Source organism: Gadus chalcogrammus, chromosome 4 (genome assembly GCF_026213295.1).
Source record: "Gadus chalcogrammus isolate NIFS_2021 chromosome 4, NIFS_Gcha_1.0, whole genome shotgun sequence".
Lineage (NCBI taxonomy): Eukaryota > Metazoa > Chordata > Actinopteri > Gadiformes > Gadidae > Gadus > Gadus chalcogrammus.
In genome coordinates this window covers 18,479,229-18,501,887 of record NC_079415.1, presented here as the reverse complement: position 1 = coordinate 18,501,887, position 22,659 = coordinate 18,479,229, and the positions used below count along the sequence as shown (strand labels likewise).

Below are 22,659 nucleotides of genomic sequence, written 5' to 3'. Positions count from 1 at the left end.
ATATGACCCCTGCGACTGCGCTCGGAGCGTCCCTGTGTCAACAACTACTTACTGTTCACACCCCGCTGTGGATTGGTCAATACAAATTGACTGTTTTCTACACCCTGGAATGATTTGCCACACCAGCAGAGAAAGATCTCATGTTTAGTTTTCCTTACTAAGAAATACATTGAGATTCTGTGGCTGTTAAACTAGTTTTCATTGGGGGAGTTATCTTTGGGAGCACACCATGGATGAGATCCACAGCGGTGACACCTCCCTAGTCCAGGGCGCCAGAGACATCGCCAAGGAGGCCAAGCGCCATGCCTCCAGAACGGTCGGCCGCAGTGTGGACCGCGCCTCCGACGAGTTCTCGCAGCACAACAACTACGACCGTTTCCAGGACGACGAGGCGATGGACGACAACCGCCGGGCCTATGCCCCAACCCCGTCCGGCCAGAGCGGCCGAGGCGGCGGCAACGAGGAAGACGAGGGGGCATCCAGCGACGCCACGGAGGGACACGATGATGAGGACGAGATCTACGAGGGGGAGTATCAGGGCGTGCCCCCCGCATACGGGGACGGGAAGCCCCGGGACGGGCGCGTGGCTCTGGGCCAGCCCGTACCTGAGAGCGCCAAAGACCGCAAGGAGCTGGAGAACGAGCGGCAGGCGGACGAGGAGGAGATGGCCCAGCAGTACGAACTCATCATGCAGGAGTGCGGCCACGGGAGGTTCCAGTGGCAGCTCTTCTTCGTGCTGGGCCTCGCGCTCATGTCGGACGGCGTGGAGGTGTTCGTGGTCGGTTTCGTGCTGCCCAGCGCCGAGACTGACATGTGCGTGCCCAACTCTGGGGCCGGGTGGCTAGGTATGTGGCCCTGTGACGATGATGATGTTGATGAGGTGAGGTCACACGTCACATCGGCATGGGTTAGGATTATTATTGGTGAAAGAAAACCCACAGTTGCACTCTAATGGAGACGTTTTTAGACAACATTGTGGTGAATTTGAATCTACCGGGTCCATATAGTGCAGTTGTCACTATATAACTGGGTATTACATGACATTACACAGGGCAAGAGAGTATCATTTTCAGGAAGGCCTGTAAATCAGGCCCGTTAACATTTCACCATAAACTGTTTGTGTAAAATCCCTGAGATTTACCGTCCCTTTGAAGTGGCACCCAATATTTCCTCCAACCAATCAATCTATTGCAACACTTCTGGGCAAACAACTGCTGTGGTTGCTGCCTCAAACTCAAATACTATTATTAGGACTGTATTTACTCCATAAACACCATGAAATATGTGTATATGTAATCTCCAGCACATTATTCATTTTGAATACGGCTAATAATCCTACTCAATGGATTTTCTAAAACCATCCATTGCCCCATTTCACACGAAGATGAACTTGTGTTACCATGATAGGGTGGAATGGTTGTTGTTTAGATCTTGAGTGCAGCGTGTGTATTTTACACACCTCGATGAGATCGATGGCTTAAGACGGGAAGTGACGGTGAATAGATGTCTCTCCACGGCGAAACGGCCCGATGAATGCAGGGTTCTTGGCACGCAGCCCAGCCATGAGACATCTGAAAGTGTAATCTCATTGTTAAGGGCAGCCAGTGGGTTGTCATGGCACCAGGTATTTGGATACACACGTAGGAGGATCATACAGGGAGATGGATCTCCTGTGTGTGTGTGTGTGTGTGTGTGTGTGTGTGTGTGGTGTGTGTGTGTGTGTGTGTGTGGTGTGTGTGTGTGTGTGTGTGTGTGTGTGTGTGTGTGTGTGTGTGTGTGTGTGTGTGTGTGTGTGTGTGTGCGTGTGTGTGTGTGTGTGTGTATTTGTGTATGCTTGGGACATTGATGCTTTCTGTTTGTGGGAGTATGTGTTCATGTTTGTGTATATTTTTTGGATACACCTGTTGTTTATGTGAGTTTCTGTGTGTGTGGGCGTGTTTGTGTATAGTTTAAGACATACATGCTGTTAATGTGTGTGTGTGTGTGTGTGTGTGTGTGTGTGTGTGTGTGTGTGTGTGTGTGTGTGTGTGTGTGTGTGTGGTGTGTGTGTGTGTGTGTGTGTGTGTGTGCGCACGCATCTTTGTGTATATGTTTTGGACACATACTGTGTGTGTGTGTGTGTATGTATGTGTATGTGTGTGTTTTAATGAGATGGTGAACTGGATGTGTTGGTTGGTCTATTGTTCCTGCTCTTTCTACTTGTTATCTTGATTGGAGTATTTGTAGTATGGGGTTGTATTTAAGTATGTCTTACAATGGTTATTACTAATGTCTACATTACCCCCCCCCCCCAACAAACAAACACGCAATCCCTAACGCACATACACAGCAGGCAAGTCTAAAAACATATACACAAACATGCACACACACACACACACACACACACACACACACACACACACACACACACACACACACACACACACACACACACACACCCACACACACACACACACACACAACACGCACACGCACACACACCCACAGCATGTATATCTAAAACACATACTGACTCACGGTGTTGTGCATGCAGGGCGAGCGCACGGAGGAGAGTTAATGTCTGCAGCACCGTTCTTTATTACTGCAGCTGGGCCAGGAGGAGACAAGAGGGGGGGACACAGAGAGAGAGAGAAGGAGAACGGGAGGGGATGAGGGGAGAGAGGAGGAGACTGGGAGGGGGGAGAGAGGAGTAGAACGGGAGGGGAGAGAAAGCGGAGGATAACGGGAGGGAAGGGGGCGAGAGAGGCGAAGACGGGAGGGGGGGAGAGAGAGAGGAGGAGAACGGGAAGGGGGAGAGAGAGAGAGGAGGAGAACGGGAGGGGAGAGGACATAGAGAGCGGAGGAGAATGAGAAGGGAAGGGGGAGAGAGGAGGAGAGGGAAGGGGTGGAGAGCGAGGAGGAGAACGGAGGGGGGGACACAGAGAGAAAAGGTGGAGAACGGGAAGGGACGAGGGGAGAGAGAGAGGAGGAGAACGGGAGAGGGGGAGAGAGAGGAGGAGAATGGGAGGGGAGGGAGGCGAGAGAGAGAGGAGAAGACGGGAGGGGGAGAGAGAGAGAGGAGGAGAACGGGAAGGGGGAGAGAGAGAGGGGGGAATACGGGAGGGGAGGGGACGCAGAGAGAGGAGAAGAATAAGAAGGGAGGGGGGAGAAGGGAGGAGAGGGAAGGGGGGGAGAGAGAGGAGGATAACGGGAGTGGAGGGGCTGAGAGAGGAGGAGACGGGAGGGGGGAGAGAGTGGAGGAGACGGGAGGGGGGGACATAGAGAGAGAGAAGAGAATGAGAGACAGAGACGCTGATGGTGAGACGGGGAGAGGGAGCCGTTGGAGGAAGTGAGAGAGGGCGAGGGAGAGACAGACTGGCTGAGTTATATAAAGAGGTACAGAGGGGTGAGGTAGAGAGAGAAATGAGGGAGGGGTGTAGAGCGACAGGGGAGAGGATGGAGGGACGGGGTGGGAGGCCATTCTTCCTCCCTACATTACGTTACATCACATTATGGTGAGGGAGAGTCCTGAGAGATTTAAGGCAAGAAAGAGAAAAGGACTAGATGCGTTGGTTCGGACCACACGAACCAACGCACACATTTTTACAAGTCTTGGTTCCTGGTCTGTTGGTCTGTTGTGTGTGTGTGTGTGTGTGTGTGTGTGTGTGTGTGTGTGTGTGTGTGTGTGTGTGTGTGTGTGTGTGTGTGTGTGTGTGTGTGTGTGTGTGTGTGTGTGACCACACTTGCCATTCACAGGTAGACTCAGTCCCCAAAATGACCTGACTAATAGGCTTGGCTGGAGCCTGGAAATTGCTAATTAAAATGTCCACTCAAGGCAACATTCACTTTAACACTGAAGACGGGAGGGCCTGAGCGTTTCTTACCCCCCTTAATGAGGGCTAACAGAGAAATCATGTGTTAGAATAAACTGTGGCCAGGTGCATGGGTAGAATTATGGGTATCTAAAGGTATACACCATGTTATAATATTAATGAATATGTTTTAATTAGTGTGTAATCCCATGGAAATAGGAATCGTTGTGTACACAGTGAAGATGAATAAAAGATAATCACCGTCTAAAACTGATAACCATTTCAGTTTGAACATACTCGTCCGTTTAAATCCTTCTCCGTCCTTCATGCTGTGGGAATTCCTTCATAGATTCTCCAGCTATCAGGGAATTATCTGGATCAACCGTTAGCTTAACTCCACTCTTATTTCACTTTAGCATGATGAGACGTTGTGTGCGGTGGTAATTACACCTCCTAGGCGTCCGGAGGGCGCTGTGTTTACACACAAGCACACAAATAATGAGACTAACTGGGTGTTATCTCAAGGCCTGCGTGGCTCTGATACAACACAGTACGCTAGCTCTAGCGCTTAGACAGCAATCTGCAAGGGAATATGCTTGTATTGAACCAAACGTTTGATGACGTCATTAATAAGAAAAAATATCGAAATGTTGTAATGTCTCCAAAAAAAGGTCCCAAATAAAATAACATTAAATTTTCTTCCCAGATGGGGAATCAGGGAATATGAAAATAATATAATTGAAAAATATGTTTTAGATGATAACTGTAGTATGTTTATTTTTGGCTGATCCTGTTAAAGATCTGACCTCCCGTTTAACCCTTGTTGAAGGAGAAAACAAAGACCAAAACAACTAAATCATCCCACACCACCACCAGCCCCCAGGCACCACCGACCCCCACCACCACACTCTCTGAACAACAACATAACCCACCACCACCACAACAACCACCAGCATGATCCCGCCTCACCGTTTTATTACAGATATAACCCTGTGTGAGAGGGGCAATAAAATGAATGGGCCCGGCCGTACCAGATGCTAATCATGGACCCGGTGAATCACACCAGTTCCCTGCGTCATGTCTGCACAACTCGATAAGGCTCACTAGCATATCTATTTCATCACCTTAAACACAGCAGGACGGGTGTTTGTGTGTGTGTGGAGGGGGATGGAAGACAGAGAGAAAATAAAAAAGGGTCTTTGGCTACCTTCTCCACCGCACTGTTGTGGTGCCCTGTCCTCCAAAACGCATTAGCATTTTTATTAGCACATTATTAGCACACAGTCGGGTGTAGAGCATAGTGTTTACTGGGCTGGTCCAACATCACACCCCAACTGCTCTCTGCATTATCCAGAGGAATCACCCTGACACACGGGGAGAAGAAATAACTTCCGGTTCCCTTCGCCTTATTCTTTTCAAGAAAATGTATTTTCATACAGACTACAAGGCAACAGAATGCAACATTTTATGTAGTAAAAATATGTCTATTTGTTAGGTTGTTAGTCACAAGTAAATCAAAGACATTGAATCACTGGGACCTGAAGGAGGCAGCAGCGGCTTTGTTAGCGGCCCACACCTCCTTGAACTTGTTTGTGTTGTGACTGGTTTCAGAACTCAGTTGTTTCCTCGCTGCGGCTCTCTTTGTTTACCGGTAAGCATTGTCTGTCTTACGCCAATCCATCGTGTTGGTCGCAACTTGGCCATATGTGGCCTCTCAGTACCAGTCAGTTTGTTAAACAAGGCGTTTCTATAAGAATGTTCCGCATTTAGGCCCAATTCAGTGTAAAACCATGTGTTACTTATTAGTGGTGGTGGTAGTTTGATCTCATCTTCCCTCTCCCTCTCCATATCTCTTCTCTAGGTAGTATCGTGTACTTGGGGATGATGCTGGGAGCATTCTTCTGGGGCGGCCTGTCAGATAAGCTTGGCCGCAAGCAGTGCCTATTAATCGCCATGTCTGTGAATGGTTTCTTCGCCTTCCTGTCCTCCTTCGTCCAGGGCTACAGCATGTTCCTGCTCTGTCGCATGGTCTCAGGCTTTGGGTGAGAAGACTTTTCTATCCTGCTCTATGTACTAGTCTACTCGACTATACTGTACTGTATTCTACTACTCTACACTGAAGTCTACTTTACTGTATTCTACACTGTTGTATTACACACTACTCTGCTGTATTATACACTACTGTAATCTATGCTACTCTACTGTACTAGTCTACTCTACCGTGTTCTACAATGCTATACTGCTAACCCCAGTTACCTCTGCGACCTCCTCCAAGAATACACTCCCTCCCGCTCCCTCCGCTCAACCTCTGCTGGACTACTATGTATCCCCACATCACGACTCACTACAATGGGTGCCCGGTCATTCAGCTGTTCAGCACCCAGGCTCTGGAACTCCCTCCCCCCACACATAAAACAGTCAGACACCATTACAACCTTCAAGTCACAACTCAAAACTCACCTGTTCAAACTCGCACACAACGTCTAACTGATCACTGTTTTGATTGTTTGTTTGTTTTGTTTTGTCTTGTTTTTGTTTTATTTATTTCTTATTTATTATGTTTATTTATTTATTTTTTCCACAATGTCTTTTTTTTTTTTTTTTTTTTAACGATTTATGATGAATATATATGCTCTGTAAGGTGACCTTGGGTATCTTGAAAGGCGCTGTCACGTTAAAATTGTACCGGGGGCGAAAATTGTACCGGCCTACGTCATCGTTTGTTTACATCCTGACAACCTGCCCGGCAACAGACGACGCGATGCAGAAAACATGTTTCCAAACGACGAAATAACATAATACAGATAGCGGATCGCTATCTGTATTATGATAGATAGCGATAACACTTGTTTTTACTTTATATTTGTATTGTATTTAATTGTTTAATCGAAACAATAAAAAAATTTGCCCGCGAAACGGGCGATCGCGTCAAATGACAAATGTTTTGCCCGCGAAACGGGCGATCGCGTCAAATGACGTAGGAGGGTTCTTGAAACATAATACAGATAACGGATCGCTAGATAACACTTGTTTTTACTTTATATTTGTATTGTATTGAATTGTTTAATCGAATTTAGCTAGTAAACTGAGTGTTTTAAGCAGGTTTCGTAGTCTAGAATGTTCAAGAACCTTCCTACGTGATTTGACGCGTCATTTGACGCGATCGCCTGTTTCGCGGGCAATTTTTTTTATTGTTTCGATTAAACAATTAAATACAATACAAATATAAAGTAAAAACAAGTGTTATCGCTATCTATCATAATACAGATAGCGATCCGCTATCTGTATTATGTTATTTCGTCGTTTGGAAACATGTTTTCTGCATCGCGTCGTCTGTTGCAGGGCAGGTTGTCAGGATGTAAACAAACGATGACGTAGGCCGGTACAATTTTCGCCCCCGGTACAATTTTAACGTGACAGCGCCTCTAAATTAAATGTATTATTATTATTATTATTATTATACTGTACGAGTCTAATCTACTGTATTCTACACTACTCCAATGTACTAGCCTACTCTACTGTATTCTACACTAGTCTACTGTGTTCTGCACTACTTTACTGTATTCTACACTACTCTATTGTGTGCTACACCACTATACTGTATTCTACACTATTCTACTGTACTCGTCTACTCTACTGTTTTCTCCACTACTTTAATGTACTAGTCTATTCGACTGTATTCTACATTACTCTAATGAATTCTTCTCTACTTTATTTTAATCTACTGTATTTTACTCTACTGAAGACAACTCTACTGTATCATACTGAAGTCTACTCTACTGTATTTGACTCTTCTGAAGTCTACTCTTCTGTGTTGTACTCTACTGTATTTTACTCTACTGAAGTTTACTCTATGGTATTCTAATCTATTGTAGTCGACCCTTCTTTATTCTACACTACTCATCTACTTTTATACTTTACTCTTCTACTCTGCTCTACTCTACTCTTACTACTATACTTCCCCTTCAGTAAACTACTCCACCTCACTATTCAACGTTTTCTACTTCCTTCTTATCTACATCTATTTTACTCTACTCGACACTGCAATGACGCATCTGATGTGAGTAAAACATATCTTAATGCTGATGTTTCTTCCTGTCTCCGCCCCCCTCCTTCCTGTCCTCAGCATCGGTGGCGCGGTGCCCATCGTGTTCTCCTACTTTGCCGAGGTACTGGCTCGGGAGAAGAGGGGCGAGCACCTGAGCTGGCTCTGCATGTTCTGGATGATAGGGGGGATCTACGCCTCGGCCATGGCCTGGGCCATCATCCCCCACTACGGTTGGTACCGGCCAGCCTCCTTCATCCAGCCGCATTCATCCAGCCTCATTCATCCATCCTCATAGCCGGGCTATTGCCAGACCAAGCTCAATCGTAGATTGCACGTTGGTCTGGGGAAGCTGCTGTCATTTTCTTCAGCACAAGAGGCGTGATCGACGGGCCTAGTTCAACTGACTCGGTACGCGATTGGCTGCTTGCCGTTGCATCCCTGTCATCATTGTGTTGAACCAGCCAATACCGCACCAAGGGGAAGCCAGCTTGGTGATTGGCTCCCGCAAAAACATATCGGAAGCAGAAAGAAATGCATTGCTCTTCTCCAGACCCTTGTGCAGGGCGAACTCAAATCGCCGGCAGAATGGGCGGAGCTACCCAGTCTACCATCCTCATTCATTCCAGCCTCCCATCAAGCCTCCTTCATTCATCCAGCCTACCATCAAGCCTCCTTCATTCATCCAGCCTACCATCAAGCCTCCTTCATTCATCCAGCCTACCATCAAGCCTCCTTCATTCATCCAGCCTATTTCATCCAGCCTCATTCATCCAGCCTATTTCATCCAGCGTCCTTCATTCATTCACATTCACATTCACATGTCTCCCAGAAAACCGGTGTACTCAATGACATGCAGAGCCGGCCCTCCTTATACGCAAATTAAGCGGCTGCTTAGGGCCCCCGACCGCCAGGGGCCCCCAAGAGCGCTGTATGTTTTAAAAAAATATATATATTAGTGCCAGTTTAACGCGTTATTAACGGCGTTAACGCAAACCCATTTTAACAGCGTTAATTATTTTATCGCGCGATGACACTGTTTTGGCTTGGTAGTTGTAGTTTTTTCACCTGCTGTCTAGCAACAACTAGTCACGTTAGAAAAACAAAAACACCATACCAGGGGGGTTTACCACGAACCTCGCTGAACATACCCAGGCTTTCTTGGGAAAACCTGGCTCGACAGAGCTGCAACTCGCAATCAGAGTTAAATGGTACCACGACGCTCACTTTAGATTCAATTAGTTGAACCAGGTTTTCCGCTTTAGGTTCAATGCGCGTTCACATAAAAGGGGCGTTTCTCCCGTCATTTGACTCACCCTTATGCAAAATAAATCGTGCGAGAGCGGTGTATTTCATCCAAGGCGAGCAGTGTATTATTATGAACTCCTACGATGAATTCAAAGTTCAAATCACAGCCAAGGGGAACACGGTTGCCTATAATATGGCTAGGGTGGCGTGCTGGCAAAAAATAGCCGACCGTGTTAATTCGTAAGTGAAAAGATTCTGCATGTTGTCTAAAAAATATTATGTATCTTTTACCCCCATATATGTGGGGCCCCATGTTTGCTCCTACGAACATGGGGCCAAGTCAAAAATAAATATAAAAATATTATTCAATGTGGTAAGTTGTAAGCATCCATTTTAATAATTTCTGGTGAATTTAGCCTATGATTTGGTTTTCCGACTATGGAGGTGATTTTTCTTAACAATTCTCACAGCTATAACATGAATTTGTAGAATAAAAGGCCTAGGCCTAATTGTGTCACTGACATAGTGGTTCTATAAGGGATAATGGACAACACGGCACTTGACTATAGGTTAATGTACGTTAAACGTGCGGGGCCACCTTCGAACTTGAAACACAGACACACTGCGCAACACTAGCCGCGTTTACATGGCACATCTGATCCGCATAGATTTCTATGCGGAATAGATCTGTTCCTAAAATGTGATCCCCTACTGTATACATGGCAGTAACAAAAGTGTCCGTTATGTCTCTCGCGCACACCTGACACATCTCTGATCGGCGGTGACATAATGGACGTCTTATAACTATTTGGCATTGTGAATTTGATTTTAATGAAAGCACAGCAGGAGAGAGCTTTTCTCTGCCTGCTCTTTCAATTAAGAAGGAGGACAGCACAGCTACGTCCGATCTTTATATTTACCCCCACCTCCACCGCAAACAAGAGGAATTTGAATGCGAGTCCGCAGCAAAGACTGGTGGAAGAGAGTGGTCTCTCTAAGTTAAGAAGTATTTTAACGTTCAGCCTGCAAAAGTACTAGTAGCAGCCTACTCATTTACAGTTATCCCGGACGCGCGCGGACACTACGATACGCGAACACATCATTAATAAACACCCATGTCCCGTCGCTTAGCAACCGGACATGCTTACCGGACTACTTATGAACAAAGACGTGAATCAGGCAATAAATCCACTTTCCTTGACAGCGGTCAAGTTCGGTGTGCATAAAAGTACCAACGGAGCTCAGTGGACCAATTGCGAACTACTGCAGCTGCTCTAAGTTAAACCCCAATCTGTTCGGAATAAGTGTATACATGTCGATTAAAACTGACTACTCCACCTCTTCTATTCGGCATAGAATTCTATGCCGAACAGATAATTGTATTCCGAATGAGGCGTACCATTTTCTATTCCGCATAGAAATCTATGCGGATCAGATGTGTCCATGTAAACGCGGCTATTAAGTGCACGGCTTCTTTGTGTAGCATTGACTACATACGGTCCAACAAGGAAGATCAAATAACGAATACCCTCTGATGAGAATCTGTATCTCTCATAAAGAATATCGTCAGACAATGCCAAGGGATCGGTTCTGTCCCGAAAAACCCTCTGTCTCCGGAGAGACGCCTGTACGATACGTGCGGCGAGGTCCACGGGAACACCCACAAATGGTGACGCCATTATCGGAGGAGGGGCTAGGAAGCTGCGCACGCCGATTTAAGTAGCCGATCTCCGGGTAGACTAAGCTGAAAAGCTGCTCCCGACCAGGTTTGGTTGCGAGCATAAGTCACTATGGTGATACAGCGACGCTTAAAGAGATCGACTTTCGTGGTACAGCTAACCCAGGCTTTCAGCTCAACATACCTCCCTAACCCTTTAATCGAAGTTCGTAGTACAGGCCCCTGGAGGGTCTGGGTAGCATGTTGGTTCATTGGGTCAAACAGAGCTGTACTCTGATTGGTCACGCTCTGATAGGTAGAGGTTATGTGGTGGGACTGCCATTTGTTTTGGCGTTTATTTGTTGCGCTGTCAAACTAAATTAGTAATACGGATTTAGGATTTTACAATACTACACCTCCCTCGAATCATCAGACACATGGCGGAGAAGTGGCAACAAAAAATCTCATGATGCATTCTGAGGTACAAGCCCTTGACTTTTAGTGAACTGATCCAAGATGAGCTGCTGATAACGTACAGTAACATACTGCTGGAAATAACCCATGGTGGACATACAGCTGGACAGAACCCATGGTGGACGTACAGCTGGACAGAACCCATGGTGGACGACGTACAGCTGGACAGAACCCATGGTGGACATCCAATGATCCACCACTGGTACACTGAGCACATTTTCCTTCTTCTTGTGTGTGTGTGTGTGTGTGTTTGTGTGTGTGCGTGTGCGTGTGTAAAATCGGTTCTGCTGCAGTACTTTTCTCCATTGACTGGCACATTGAGAGAGTGTGTGACACACACACACACAGACGCACTTTGTGTGCGTCTGTGTGTGTGTGTGTGTGTGAATGTTTGTGTGTAAGCAAGTGCACGTGGGTGTCTATGCCAGGGAAATGTGGTATTTGGGTAGCTTTCTGTTTTACCCTTTTAATTTTTGAGGAATAATATTAAATGATTCCAATTAAAGTGCCTCATTTTGGAAAATCTGTATTTTAATTGGTATGTGGAATCAAGCTGAAGGGTTTGTGTGATGTTTGTTTACCTGAGGGTTTTAATAGACACCGACTGATAGCCAAGCCACACTCTCTGCATCATGGTGCATCTATTTGTTGTGGATGTACGTGTGTGCATGTGTCACATGCATGTTTGTGTGTGTGTGTGTGTGTGTCTGTGTGCTAGAGTGTGCGTGAGTGTGTGTGTGTGAGTGTGTGTGTGTGTGTGTGTGTGTGTGTGTGTGTGTGTGTGTGTGTGTGTGTGTGTGTGTGTGTGTGTGTGTGTGTGTGTGTGTGTGTGTGTGGTTGAGTGTGTGTGTGTGTGTGTGTGTGGTAGAGTGTGTGTGTGTGTGTGAAAGAGAGAGAGAGTGTGTGTACAGATTGCTTATTTACTGTATAGGAAGTCCATAAATCTTGCAGAATGTCTGAGTTCCTGAATCAGTTATCCATCCCTCCAGTCCATTAGACCCATAATCTGTCTAATGAGATCCATACAGGAGAGGACAAAAGCAGTTTATCAAATACACATTCACAAACGCACAAACTCACTCAACAATCAACTCAACTAAACAGACCCTCATGCATACACTCACTCACTCTCATACTCATACTCATGCACACACTCCCTCTCACACATACTCACTCACTCTCATGCTCACGCTCATACACACACTCACTCACACACACACACAAACTTTCCCATGACTATATTGGGAAGTATCTGAACAAATCAGAATGCATCGTTGGCAGTATTGTTTGAGAGCTAGTAGGCTCCGGGTAGCATAGCTGTATGATTACTATCCAGGACCAGGAGTGTGTTTATACGCATGCACACACACAAATATATATTGTGGCGACCCGGCCCAAGGAATGTCTCTGTCACTCTGGAAAGTACCACACGCCAATGTCCGTTCAAAGCCACAAGAGGCATTTATTCAAGGAACAACGGAAAAAACACGTGGGTCTGTGCCCAACGCGGGAAAAACGAGAAATAATACTGATGGCTCTGTGAGCCACGAAAGAGTCAATGTTATCGTCCCCGCGAGCGTTGGGGAAAAGGTCCGCTAGATCCACTCCCGGAGGTTCCCCGGTCCACTCCAGCTTACAGCTTCCTTCCCGTATGAGAACCTGTCACAGCCTTTTAAAGGGGTACCTGGTCTTGCACGTCCTCCGCAACAGGTGTTCTCCATTGCGCCGATTCGGGTGACGCAATGGACGCTCTCTGGCTCCGACTGGACGATATCGGCGGTATACGCCATCCACCACCTCTCCCCGGGGCCGCATGGGTTTGGACCGGGTTGCCACAATATATATATATTTATATATATATATGTATGTGTGTGTGTGTATGTGTGAGGGGCGGAAATATATATGTGTGTGTGTGTGTGTGTGTGTGTGTGTGTGTGTGTGTGTGTGTGTGTGTGTGTGTGTGTGTGTGTGTCTGTGTGTCTGTGTCTGTGTCTGTGTGTGTGTGTGTGTGTGTGTGTGTGTGTGTGTGTGTGTGTGTGTGTGTGTGTGTGTGTGTGTGTGTGTGTGTGTGTGTGTGTCTGTGCGTGTGCGTGTCTGTGTGTCTGTGTGTGTATGTTTGAGGGGCGGAAATATATATATACATACATTATGGAGGTTGTTGCCTGGTGTGAGCTCATGATAACAAGAATAAATTCATTATTTCTTAAAGCAGTTCTCAGCATTTCTTTCCCCCAGGAGTTGATATCTGCTTAAAGGCATTTTGTTAGACTTTAGACTGTTGGTAACAGAAAGGGCTTGAAACCTCGCAACACAGCGTCACATCACAATAACCCATAACTCCATATTGGAATCAAAGGCTCATCGAAGTTGTTGTTATTGTGTTGATAGTAGTGTTTGACTCTTTGTTTACTAATGCATCATCATCGTTTCAACGGAAGTTATGGAATATTAACGTTGAAGTCTTGAGTCCTCTCAATATGGCAGTATTATTATGATTATATCATCATCAAAATGCTGCGTTGTGATGTACAAGCCCTATTGTTCCTCAGCAGTGTATGAGTGAAGTGGGAATACAGCGGGATTGGGGCGAAGGTTGCTGTTAACGATACTTTTATAACTATGATTTGATCATATGTTGCATTGGGCATAACTGTAGATTAGTATGCTGTTTTATAAACTCACACTGTTTATGTGTGTGTGTGTGTGTGTGTGTGTGTGTGTGTGTGTGTGTGTGTGTGTGTGTGTGTGTGTGTGTGTGTGTGTGTGTGTGTGTGTGTGTGTGTGTGTGTGTGTGTGTGTCTGTTCCTCTGTCTACATGGCTGGTGGTAGGGTGGAGTTTCAGCATGGGTTCAGCCTACCAGTTCCACAGCTGGAGGGTGTTCGTTGTGGTGTGCGCTCTGCCCTGCGTCTCTGCTGTGGTGGCCCTCACTTTCATGCCCGAGAGCCCACGTTTCTTCCTACAGGTGAGGGGTGGAAAAATCTCATTTCAATGCAAAACGTCAATTAAAAGTAAATTCGGTGGCAAACGTTCCGATTTCAATGGAAAACAATAAAAATCAAGTGGCAAACATTCTTAAATCGGTGAATACTTCTTAATTCAGTGGCAAATGTTCTAAATTCAGTGGCAAACATCCTTAATTCGCTGGCAAACATTCTAAATTGAGTGGCAAATGTTCTTAAATCAGTGGCATACATTTATAATTCAGTGGCAAACATTCTTATTCAGTGGCAAACATTCTTAATTCAGTGGCAAACATTCTTAATTCAGTAGCAAACATACTAAATTCAGTGGTAAATATTCAAAATTCAGCGGCAAATTTTCTAAATTCAGTGGCGAACATTCTAAATCCAAGGTCAAACCTATAAATTCTCTAACATTGTGCACCTTGGCTTCTTTATCTGCTTTATTTGCTTCAGATATATTGCTGACATTGAACTCTTATTCTTATTTTTATGTGATCTTCTTTCTGCACAATTCTATGTGCAAATTTTCTGCAGTAATTATTGTGCTGTTTTTTTTTTCTTTTCTTATCTCATTGTATTGATTACACTTCATCGTCCCTCCTCTCATCTCTGATCTTCTCCAGAACGGCAAACACGACGAGGCCTGGATGGTGCTCAAGCACATCCACGACACCAACATGCGCGCCCGCGGAGAGCCTGAGCGAGTGTTCACTGTGAGTGAGTGCAGTGACACCACCGCCTCCACCACCACCGCCTCCACCCCAGTAAGGCTTCAGTGTGGTGGCCAGGAGTGACCTCTGTCTCCCCCTACAGGTGAACAGGATCAAGGTCCCTAGGCAGCTGGACGAGCTGGTGGAGATGCAGAGCGAGACGGCCAACCCTGTGGCCAAGGCCTTCATGAAGGTTCGGGCCGAGATCAGAGGAGTAGGTTGCTTTCTTCAGGGTTTACCAGCCTGGCGTATAATCAGAGCTAAAGCAGTCCTGCAATTTAATAGCAGGACTGCTTTGTGTAACATGTATGAAGCCTATCGTTCACCAAGTTTTGAGCTTGTCTGCCATCAGACCTCAGAATAGAACCTGAAGTCTGATTTGTGAGAACAGTCTAAAGCCAATCCAAGTCAACTTAAACAAACGTTCCACTTGGGACATCAATACTGTGAGAGTCCAGCTAGGTGTGATTGATCGAGAGGTAGACCCCAGCCTACCAGATTGCTCCAGTCCACCAGTGAGGTGATTCAACATCAGCCAAATCGCTGCACTGGGTCGACACTCCCACTCGTGATGTCACAAAACGCTGGATAAATATAGTCCATCTACCATTTACAAACGGTTGTCCTGTTCCCTACCAGCTGTGGATGACCTTCATGAGGTGCTTCAGTTACCCGGTGAGGGACAACACAGTGAAGCTGGCCGTTGTGTGGTTCACCCTGTCCTTTGGGTGAGCTTCCACACACACTCTCCTGCTCTTTATTCGACCTGCCCTTCCATGTGCTCCTCCTGATGTCCCCGCATTCAGTGTTGAATGGCGACCTGACGCTTTTGTTTTTCATAATTGTTCTCCATAATCCCTCCTCTGGGAACAGGTTGCATGTGGGAAGAAGCAATGGCTGTCTTTCTTTAATGTGCCAGCTCCCGTCTGCCTTGGTATCACTCAATAAGTCACAGCAGGCTGTGAGTGTGGCAGTGTGTGTGCATGTGCTAGTGGGCCTGTGTCATTGTGTTTGAGTCTGAGTGTTTCTTTGTGTTCTTGTGTGTGTGTGTGTGTGTGTGTGTGTGTGTGTGTGTGTGTGTGTGTGTGTGTGTGTGTGTGTGTGTGTGTGTGTGTGTGTGTGTGTGTGCGTCCGTGTGCGTCCGTGTGTGTGTGTGTGTGTGTGTGTGTGTGTGTGTGTGTGTGTGTGTGTGTGTGTGCGTGTGCCTGTCTTGAGCGTTTGTGTGTGTGTCTGTCTCAGTATGTCTGTGTCTTTGTGTGGTTTGTGTTTAGATACATCCTTTATTGGGTCATAAGCCTGTAATGCTAGTGGTGATGGATGACAGATAATTGAAGTGTGTGATGCAACAGGCTAATGGTGGCGTCTGCCACCTGTCAACAAGTCATCTCATTGTAATGTCCTCATTGGTCCAGATAAGCCCTAGGGGGCGGGTTGTACAGTGTTGTACAGCGTGTGTAGGGATCCTTACATGCTTTTCTATTGAGAACACGTAACACGCTTGATGCAAATGTATATTAATGTATATGCTCATGTCATCTACATATACACACACACACAAACATACGCAAGCACTCACTCACACACACGCTATCTCTCTCATACTCACTCACTCACTCACTCACTCACTCACTCACTCACTCACTCACTCACTCACTCACTCACTCACTCACTCACTCACTCACTCACTCACTCACTCACTCACTCACTCACTCACTCACTCACTCACTCACTCACTCACTCACTCACTCACTCACTCACTCACTCACTCACTCACTCACTCACTCACTCACTCACTCACTCACACAAACCCACACATCACATTCCAAACCCCATAGTTAAAGGCCAGAGCATTAGTTTGTGACCCGTTCCATATGCAGAGTCCCGTCCTATCTTCAATCAACACAGAGCTGGCAGCCGACTGGTGCACTTGAATTAATTATTTTCCGTGATGCTCTTGACCATTAATGACTAATGTAACGTCCCAGTAAGGAACTGGTAGTAAAATCTCTTTCCTCTGGTGTCTGGTGTGAGCAGGTATTATGGACTGTCGGTGTGGTTCCCTGACGTCATCAAACACCTCCAGGCGGATGAGTATGCCTCCAGGGTGAAGATCCACAACGGAGAACGTACCGAGGACTTTACCTTCAACTTCACCCTGGAGAACCAGATCCACAGGAACGGAGTGTTTCAAAATGACAGGTAGACTTATTTTGTGATTCCTGCCTTTCTGTTTGAGGGTGCTATATGAATAAACTTGCCTCCTTGTGTAGCAGGAATTTGTAATAGGTTTATATGGTGATATTAAAGCTGGGGTAGGTAATTTGTCTTAGTAGCATTTTTTGTCATATTTGTTGAAATTCTCTGCTGAAAGTAATCAATAAATGATATGCTCTGACAAGAAAAATAAATTGTTGAGTATCTGATCTGTTATAAGCCCATCCAATCATTTCATACAGCCAAATTAAATGATTGGATTACCTACCTGTCTTACCTGCCCACTGTGCCCGTGCACTTATTGCACCTGACCGGAGTGTCCACAAGTCTAGGCCAACCCACTGCTAAAGCTAATAGCTCTGCCTGTTTTGGGGGAAAGGCTTTTGAGGGAGCGTCGCTTCGAATGACAACGTTCATTGAGCGCGACAAGACAGATAACACTTATTTTACAAATTACAATTATTAGCGTTCCTAACTTTATATTTGTATTGTATTGTATTGTATTTATCTATTTCCCTACACAGTAATAGCTAAATGTTATGGGGATTACGTGAATAATAATAATCATAAACATTTACCAGTTAGTAAATGCCTGCTCACCTATCTACCCATCTATCTATCTATTATCTATCCATCTATTACCTATTACCTATGATCTATTCTCTAAATTAAATTAAGGAAATTAAATTAACACAAGTTAGCTAGACTATGATACACTTTAAACACTCAGTTTACTAGCTAAATTTGATTAAACAATTAAATGCAATACAAATATAAAGTAAAAACAAGTGTTATCTAGCGATCTGTTATCTGTATTATATTATTTCGTCTTTGGCAACATGAGCGCGATTGTTTTTTTAAACCTGCCTGGCAACGGGCAACCCCTTACGTAATCTGTTGTCCGTTGCCTGGCAACGGACAACTGATTACTGATTACGGTACAAATTTGGCACCCGGTACGAATTTGGTGTTACACCTCCCCTAGCTTTAAGCCTCAGTGCCTACACTAGCTTTAAGCCTAAGTGCCTACCCCAGCTATAAGCCTCAGTCAATAACAAAATATCACAAATTGACATAGTTTTGCGCCCGATTGCGACTGGTTGGTCAAAGTGAAATGTTGGGCCAAATGTTTTAATTCTGGCATGGCTTTAGACACACACGTGTCTGTAAAATGGATTTCTAGTTTCTAGTCTAGCTTGTTCATTCTGTGTCATCACCATTCTTTAAAATGGATGAGAAGCTTTGAATTTTTAGAGTGTTGAAAAACCCTCAAATGACAAGGATGGCCGCATCAGTGGTGTGATGCAATCTAGATGTACGGTCATAATGGGGTACGGCAGCACCTGGGACATCATACGTGATGTTTGATGTCTTTGATCACGCTGTGTGTTCGCTCCACAGGTTCATCGCCATGAGGTTCAAGGCGGTGACCTTCATCGACTGTACCTTCGACAACTGTTACTTTGAAGACGTCTCCTCCGTCGGCACCTCCTTCAAGAACTGCACCTTTATAGAATCCTTCTTTTATAACACTGGTTAGTCCACGTGGAAAGACCGTCCGTTTGTCTGCCCCTCCGCCTACCTGTCTTTTTGTCTGTGTCTGTCGGAGCATCTGTTTCTGTGTTTGTTCTGTCTGTCTGTCTGTCTCTCCGGTCAGTACCACGCTCAACCCAATGGTTTCGAGGCAGACAGGGATTTTGTAGTGTACTAAACTTTGTATTGTACCAGACGTAGGGCAGAACACTCTCAGGAATGTTACCAGAGAGATTTGAATGGCCTCCGTCCAGCACCGTCCAGTGCTGAGCAGCTGAGCACAAGGAGATGATAACAGCCTGTCTGGCTGCTGATTGGTTCTCCTCTATGGAGCAGTGGGCAGAGACAGTAGATGATACTGATGAGGGCAAGAAGTGGATGTACAGTAGAGATGGAGGCCATACTTTGTGAGATTATCGTTACTTATGTCACTGAATTAATCCATCGTTACCACTGTGGATCAAGGAAGGGTAAATGTTTCAGATGTTGTGGGGTCCTGCCTTTTAGAATAACAACCTGTTAATCAAACTGTGTCACTGTTAGATTGAAGTCACACGTTTATTTTGTTTGGTATAGAGCTGATATCCTCTCATTGTGTTCATTGTGAATATATTCCTGAATATGAACAAGTGTTTAGTGTGAACTCAATTCTGTGAAATCCCTCTTTCTTCCTCCCTCCCTCTGGTGAAATGGCAGACATCGATGACTCCAAGCTCACCAACTCCCGTGTGATCACCAGCTCCTTCCACCACAACAAGACGGGCTGCCAGATGACGTTTGACGATGACTACAGCGCCTACTGGGTCTACTTTGTAAACTTCCTGGGAACTCTGGCCGTGTTGCCTGGCAACATCGTCTCTGCGCTGCTCATGGACAAGATTGGACGCCTCAGCATGCTGGGTAGGAGACTCTGTTTGATATCTGCTCCGGTATGATGCTCAGATCTATGCTTGTGGTTACTGGCCAGAGACACAATCGACTATAGATCTAGGAGCGCATGTAAACAGTTGCCTCTAATCTGGTTTGAAAGAGTTCAGATTGACTGTAGATCTAGAAGCCCATGTAAACCGCTGCAACTAATCTGGTTTGAAAGCCCACTCCCCTTATTTCGCACACCGAATATATATTAATACATAATTCATGTACTAAATATATCAATATAATATGCTGTGATATGAAGCTAGAATATAATGTGTAAATTTGATATATACTATAATATTATTATAATATATTACATAACGTACTGAGCGGAACTGAGTCTGTTTTTCAGGTCCTGAACTGAAGAAAATATAGATATTACTATTAAATAAATAAAACATTCTTTATCTCTTGTTTCTATAATCTGGCACTGGAAACAGTTTGCCTTTTTGATGAATATTATGTATCTCACATGATCCGTAAACTTTCTGGAATGTATCTTCATGAATTAATGCCCTCATTGTACGTCTCTTTGGATTAGTGTCAGCTCAGTAAATGTAATGCAGAGCTGCTGACCATGTTTCGACCACAGGGGGATCCATGGTGCTGTCAGGTATCAGCTGTTTCTTCCTTTGGTTCGGCACCAGCGAGTCCATGATGATTTTCATGCTCTGTCTCTACAACGGACTCAGCATCTCAGCGTGGAACTCTCTGGACGTCGTCACGGCGGAGATCTACCCCACTGACAGGAGGTGGGTGCTGTGTGTTTTTGTGTAGTAAGTGTAGTTGTGGGTCATAAGGACCAGTTCTCCACCCGTGTTTCATCGACCTGCCTCTATGTGTCGAACATGGGGCGCCATCAAGAACCACTACTTTGTACATTGAAAACAACGAGGTGATAGGAATGTGGTGGTCATGTTGAGTGAACACGATGAGGCCAGCGTACAGTACGCCACACAGAACTGAATCTCTGGCATTGTTACGTGGATTATCAAACTGTAGGTTGGACTTTTTTATTATATATGAAAGGTATTTATATGATGTTGTGCGCTATGTGTTTCTCCCAGGGGAACTGGCTTCGGGTTCTGTAACGCCATGTGCAAGCTGGCGGCGGTGCTGGGGAACCTGATCTTCGGCTCCCTGGTGGGCGTTAGCAAGGCGGTGCCCATCCTGCTGGCCTCGGCCGTGCTGGTGACCGGGGGCCTGGTGGGCCTCAGGCTCCCCGACACACGCGCCAATGTCCTCATGTGAAGGGGGGCGGTTGATCTTGAAATGGATTTAGGGATTTATTTTATTTGTTGGTTTTCCTTATTTAATTGTTTTTATTAGTAATTGCATTTATTTTTTTGTTTTTATTTATTTATCTTTTATTAATGTTTTTATTTAATCTTGCTTAAGTCCATTATATGAAAGTGCCAAAATGCTCAAAATCTGTTGTTAAATCAGTAGCAGATATTAACCAGAAAATATGGAACAATGAAATATAGTCACCGTTATTTGCGGTCGCAAATACACAGGGGCTCATCGTTGTGTTTATATTATGGAGTTGTATAAATATATAAAGTAAGTGATCCTTATTACATCTTATTTCTGGACAGTATGGATCAACATGTTCGACGGTCCTCTGAATTCTCCCTTTAGGTCTGGGTGAAGGTTTATTTGGTGCTTAGAACTAGGGATCTTCACAGCTCGGCAGGGCTGACCCTATGGGGGTCAACCCTATGGGGGTCAAGCCTAACCCTATGGGGGTCCACAATGATCTTATGGGAGTCAACCCTGCCCATAGGCTGAGGGCCATAGCCTCACCCATAGGGCCCTGGATAAAGAATGGTAAGGAGTTTTTTCTTCAATGAGTCTAATTAAATTATTTTTTAAATCAAAGACCTTATTATACAATGACATAGGTCATATAATTCCTAGGCAAATTAACAATTTGAATTTGTACGTTGTTTAGGTTTCTTTGTTGAGTGTTGAGTTTCTGTCCGCCTGCTCGACTGCATAATGAGACATTGACTAAAGACATCCTCTCATTTAATACAGTCCCAACAGACTCTGCTGCAGATGCAAAGTAAAACAACGTTTACACTTTCTCTATTCCCCTGCTGAGGAACTTTTACACCTCACAACCCTTTCTGTCTGAATGTTCTGTTCCTTCGTGTGTGTGTTTGTGTGGTATGGCAATTTGCTCAGTGTTAAGGGCTTCGCTTTTAACTAGTCTGGATCTCTATCCACATTGGACAGCCTCCGTTTGACCTCTGAGCCCCCTGAGAAAATCACCCTCTGTCTGGCTCCTCGCTCTCAATCTCTCTCTCTCTTTCTCTCTCTCTCTCTCTCTCTCTCTCTCTCTCTCTCTCTCTCTCTCTCTCTCTCTCTCTCTCTCTCTCTCTCTCTCTCTCTCTATCTATCTATCTATCTATCTATCTATCTATATCTCTATCTATCTATCTATCTATCTATCTATCTATCTATCTATCTATCTATCTATCTATCTATCTATCTATCTATCTATCTATCTATCTATCTATCTATATCTCTATCTATCTATCTATCTATCTATCTATCTATCTATCTATCTATCTATCTATCTATCTATCTATCTATCTATCTATCTATCTATCTATCTATCTATCTATCTATCTATCTATCTATCTATCTATCTATCTATCTATCTATCTATCTATCTATCTATCTATCTATCTATCTATCTATCTATCTATCTATCTATCTATCTATCTATCTATCTATCTATCTATCTATCTATCTATATCTCTCCCTCTATGTCTGGGTGAGGGGATCTTAATGTCTCCCTCCATGCTCTTTTTAGCTTATCTTGTTGTTTCTGCTGCTCGGCTCCCTTGGAACTAAAAGGCCTTTCTTGAAGAATCTCGCTTCAAGCGTGTCTCTCGCAGACTCTCTTTTTGTGTGCATGTGTGTGTGCGTGTATGTATGACTTTGAGTGTGTGTCTACCAGTGAAGGTTAGTTTCTGTGTGTGTTTGTTTGTGTCAGACCTTGTGGATGCATGACTACGCTTCTTGAAGCAGCGGGTGTCTGTGGTGTTGTAGCTGACTCATCGCCTTCTACTTCAGAAACTCATGCGCCCAAAA

General features: G+C 44.9%; 1 protein-coding gene across 1 annotated transcript; it reads left to right on the top strand.

The window, feature by feature from the left end:
* Nucleotides 1-229: 229 nt before the first annotated feature.
* On the top strand, nt 230-20,831 carry LOC130381202 (synaptic vesicle glycoprotein 2C-like). Its single transcript, XM_056588671.1, has 12 exons — nt 230-845; nt 5,653-5,833; nt 7,918-8,069; nt 14,045-14,178; nt 14,803-14,892; nt 14,993-15,103; nt 15,529-15,617; nt 16,924-17,088; nt 18,505-18,638; nt 19,333-19,536; nt 20,147-20,306; nt 20,622-20,831. The coding sequence occupies exons 1-12, from the start codon at nt 230-232 to the stop codon at nt 20,803-20,805; spliced, it is 2,220 nt and encodes a 739-aa protein (XP_056444646.1). The 3' UTR covers nt 20,806-20,831.
* The last annotated feature ends 1,828 nt before the right edge of the window (nt 20,832-22,659 follow it).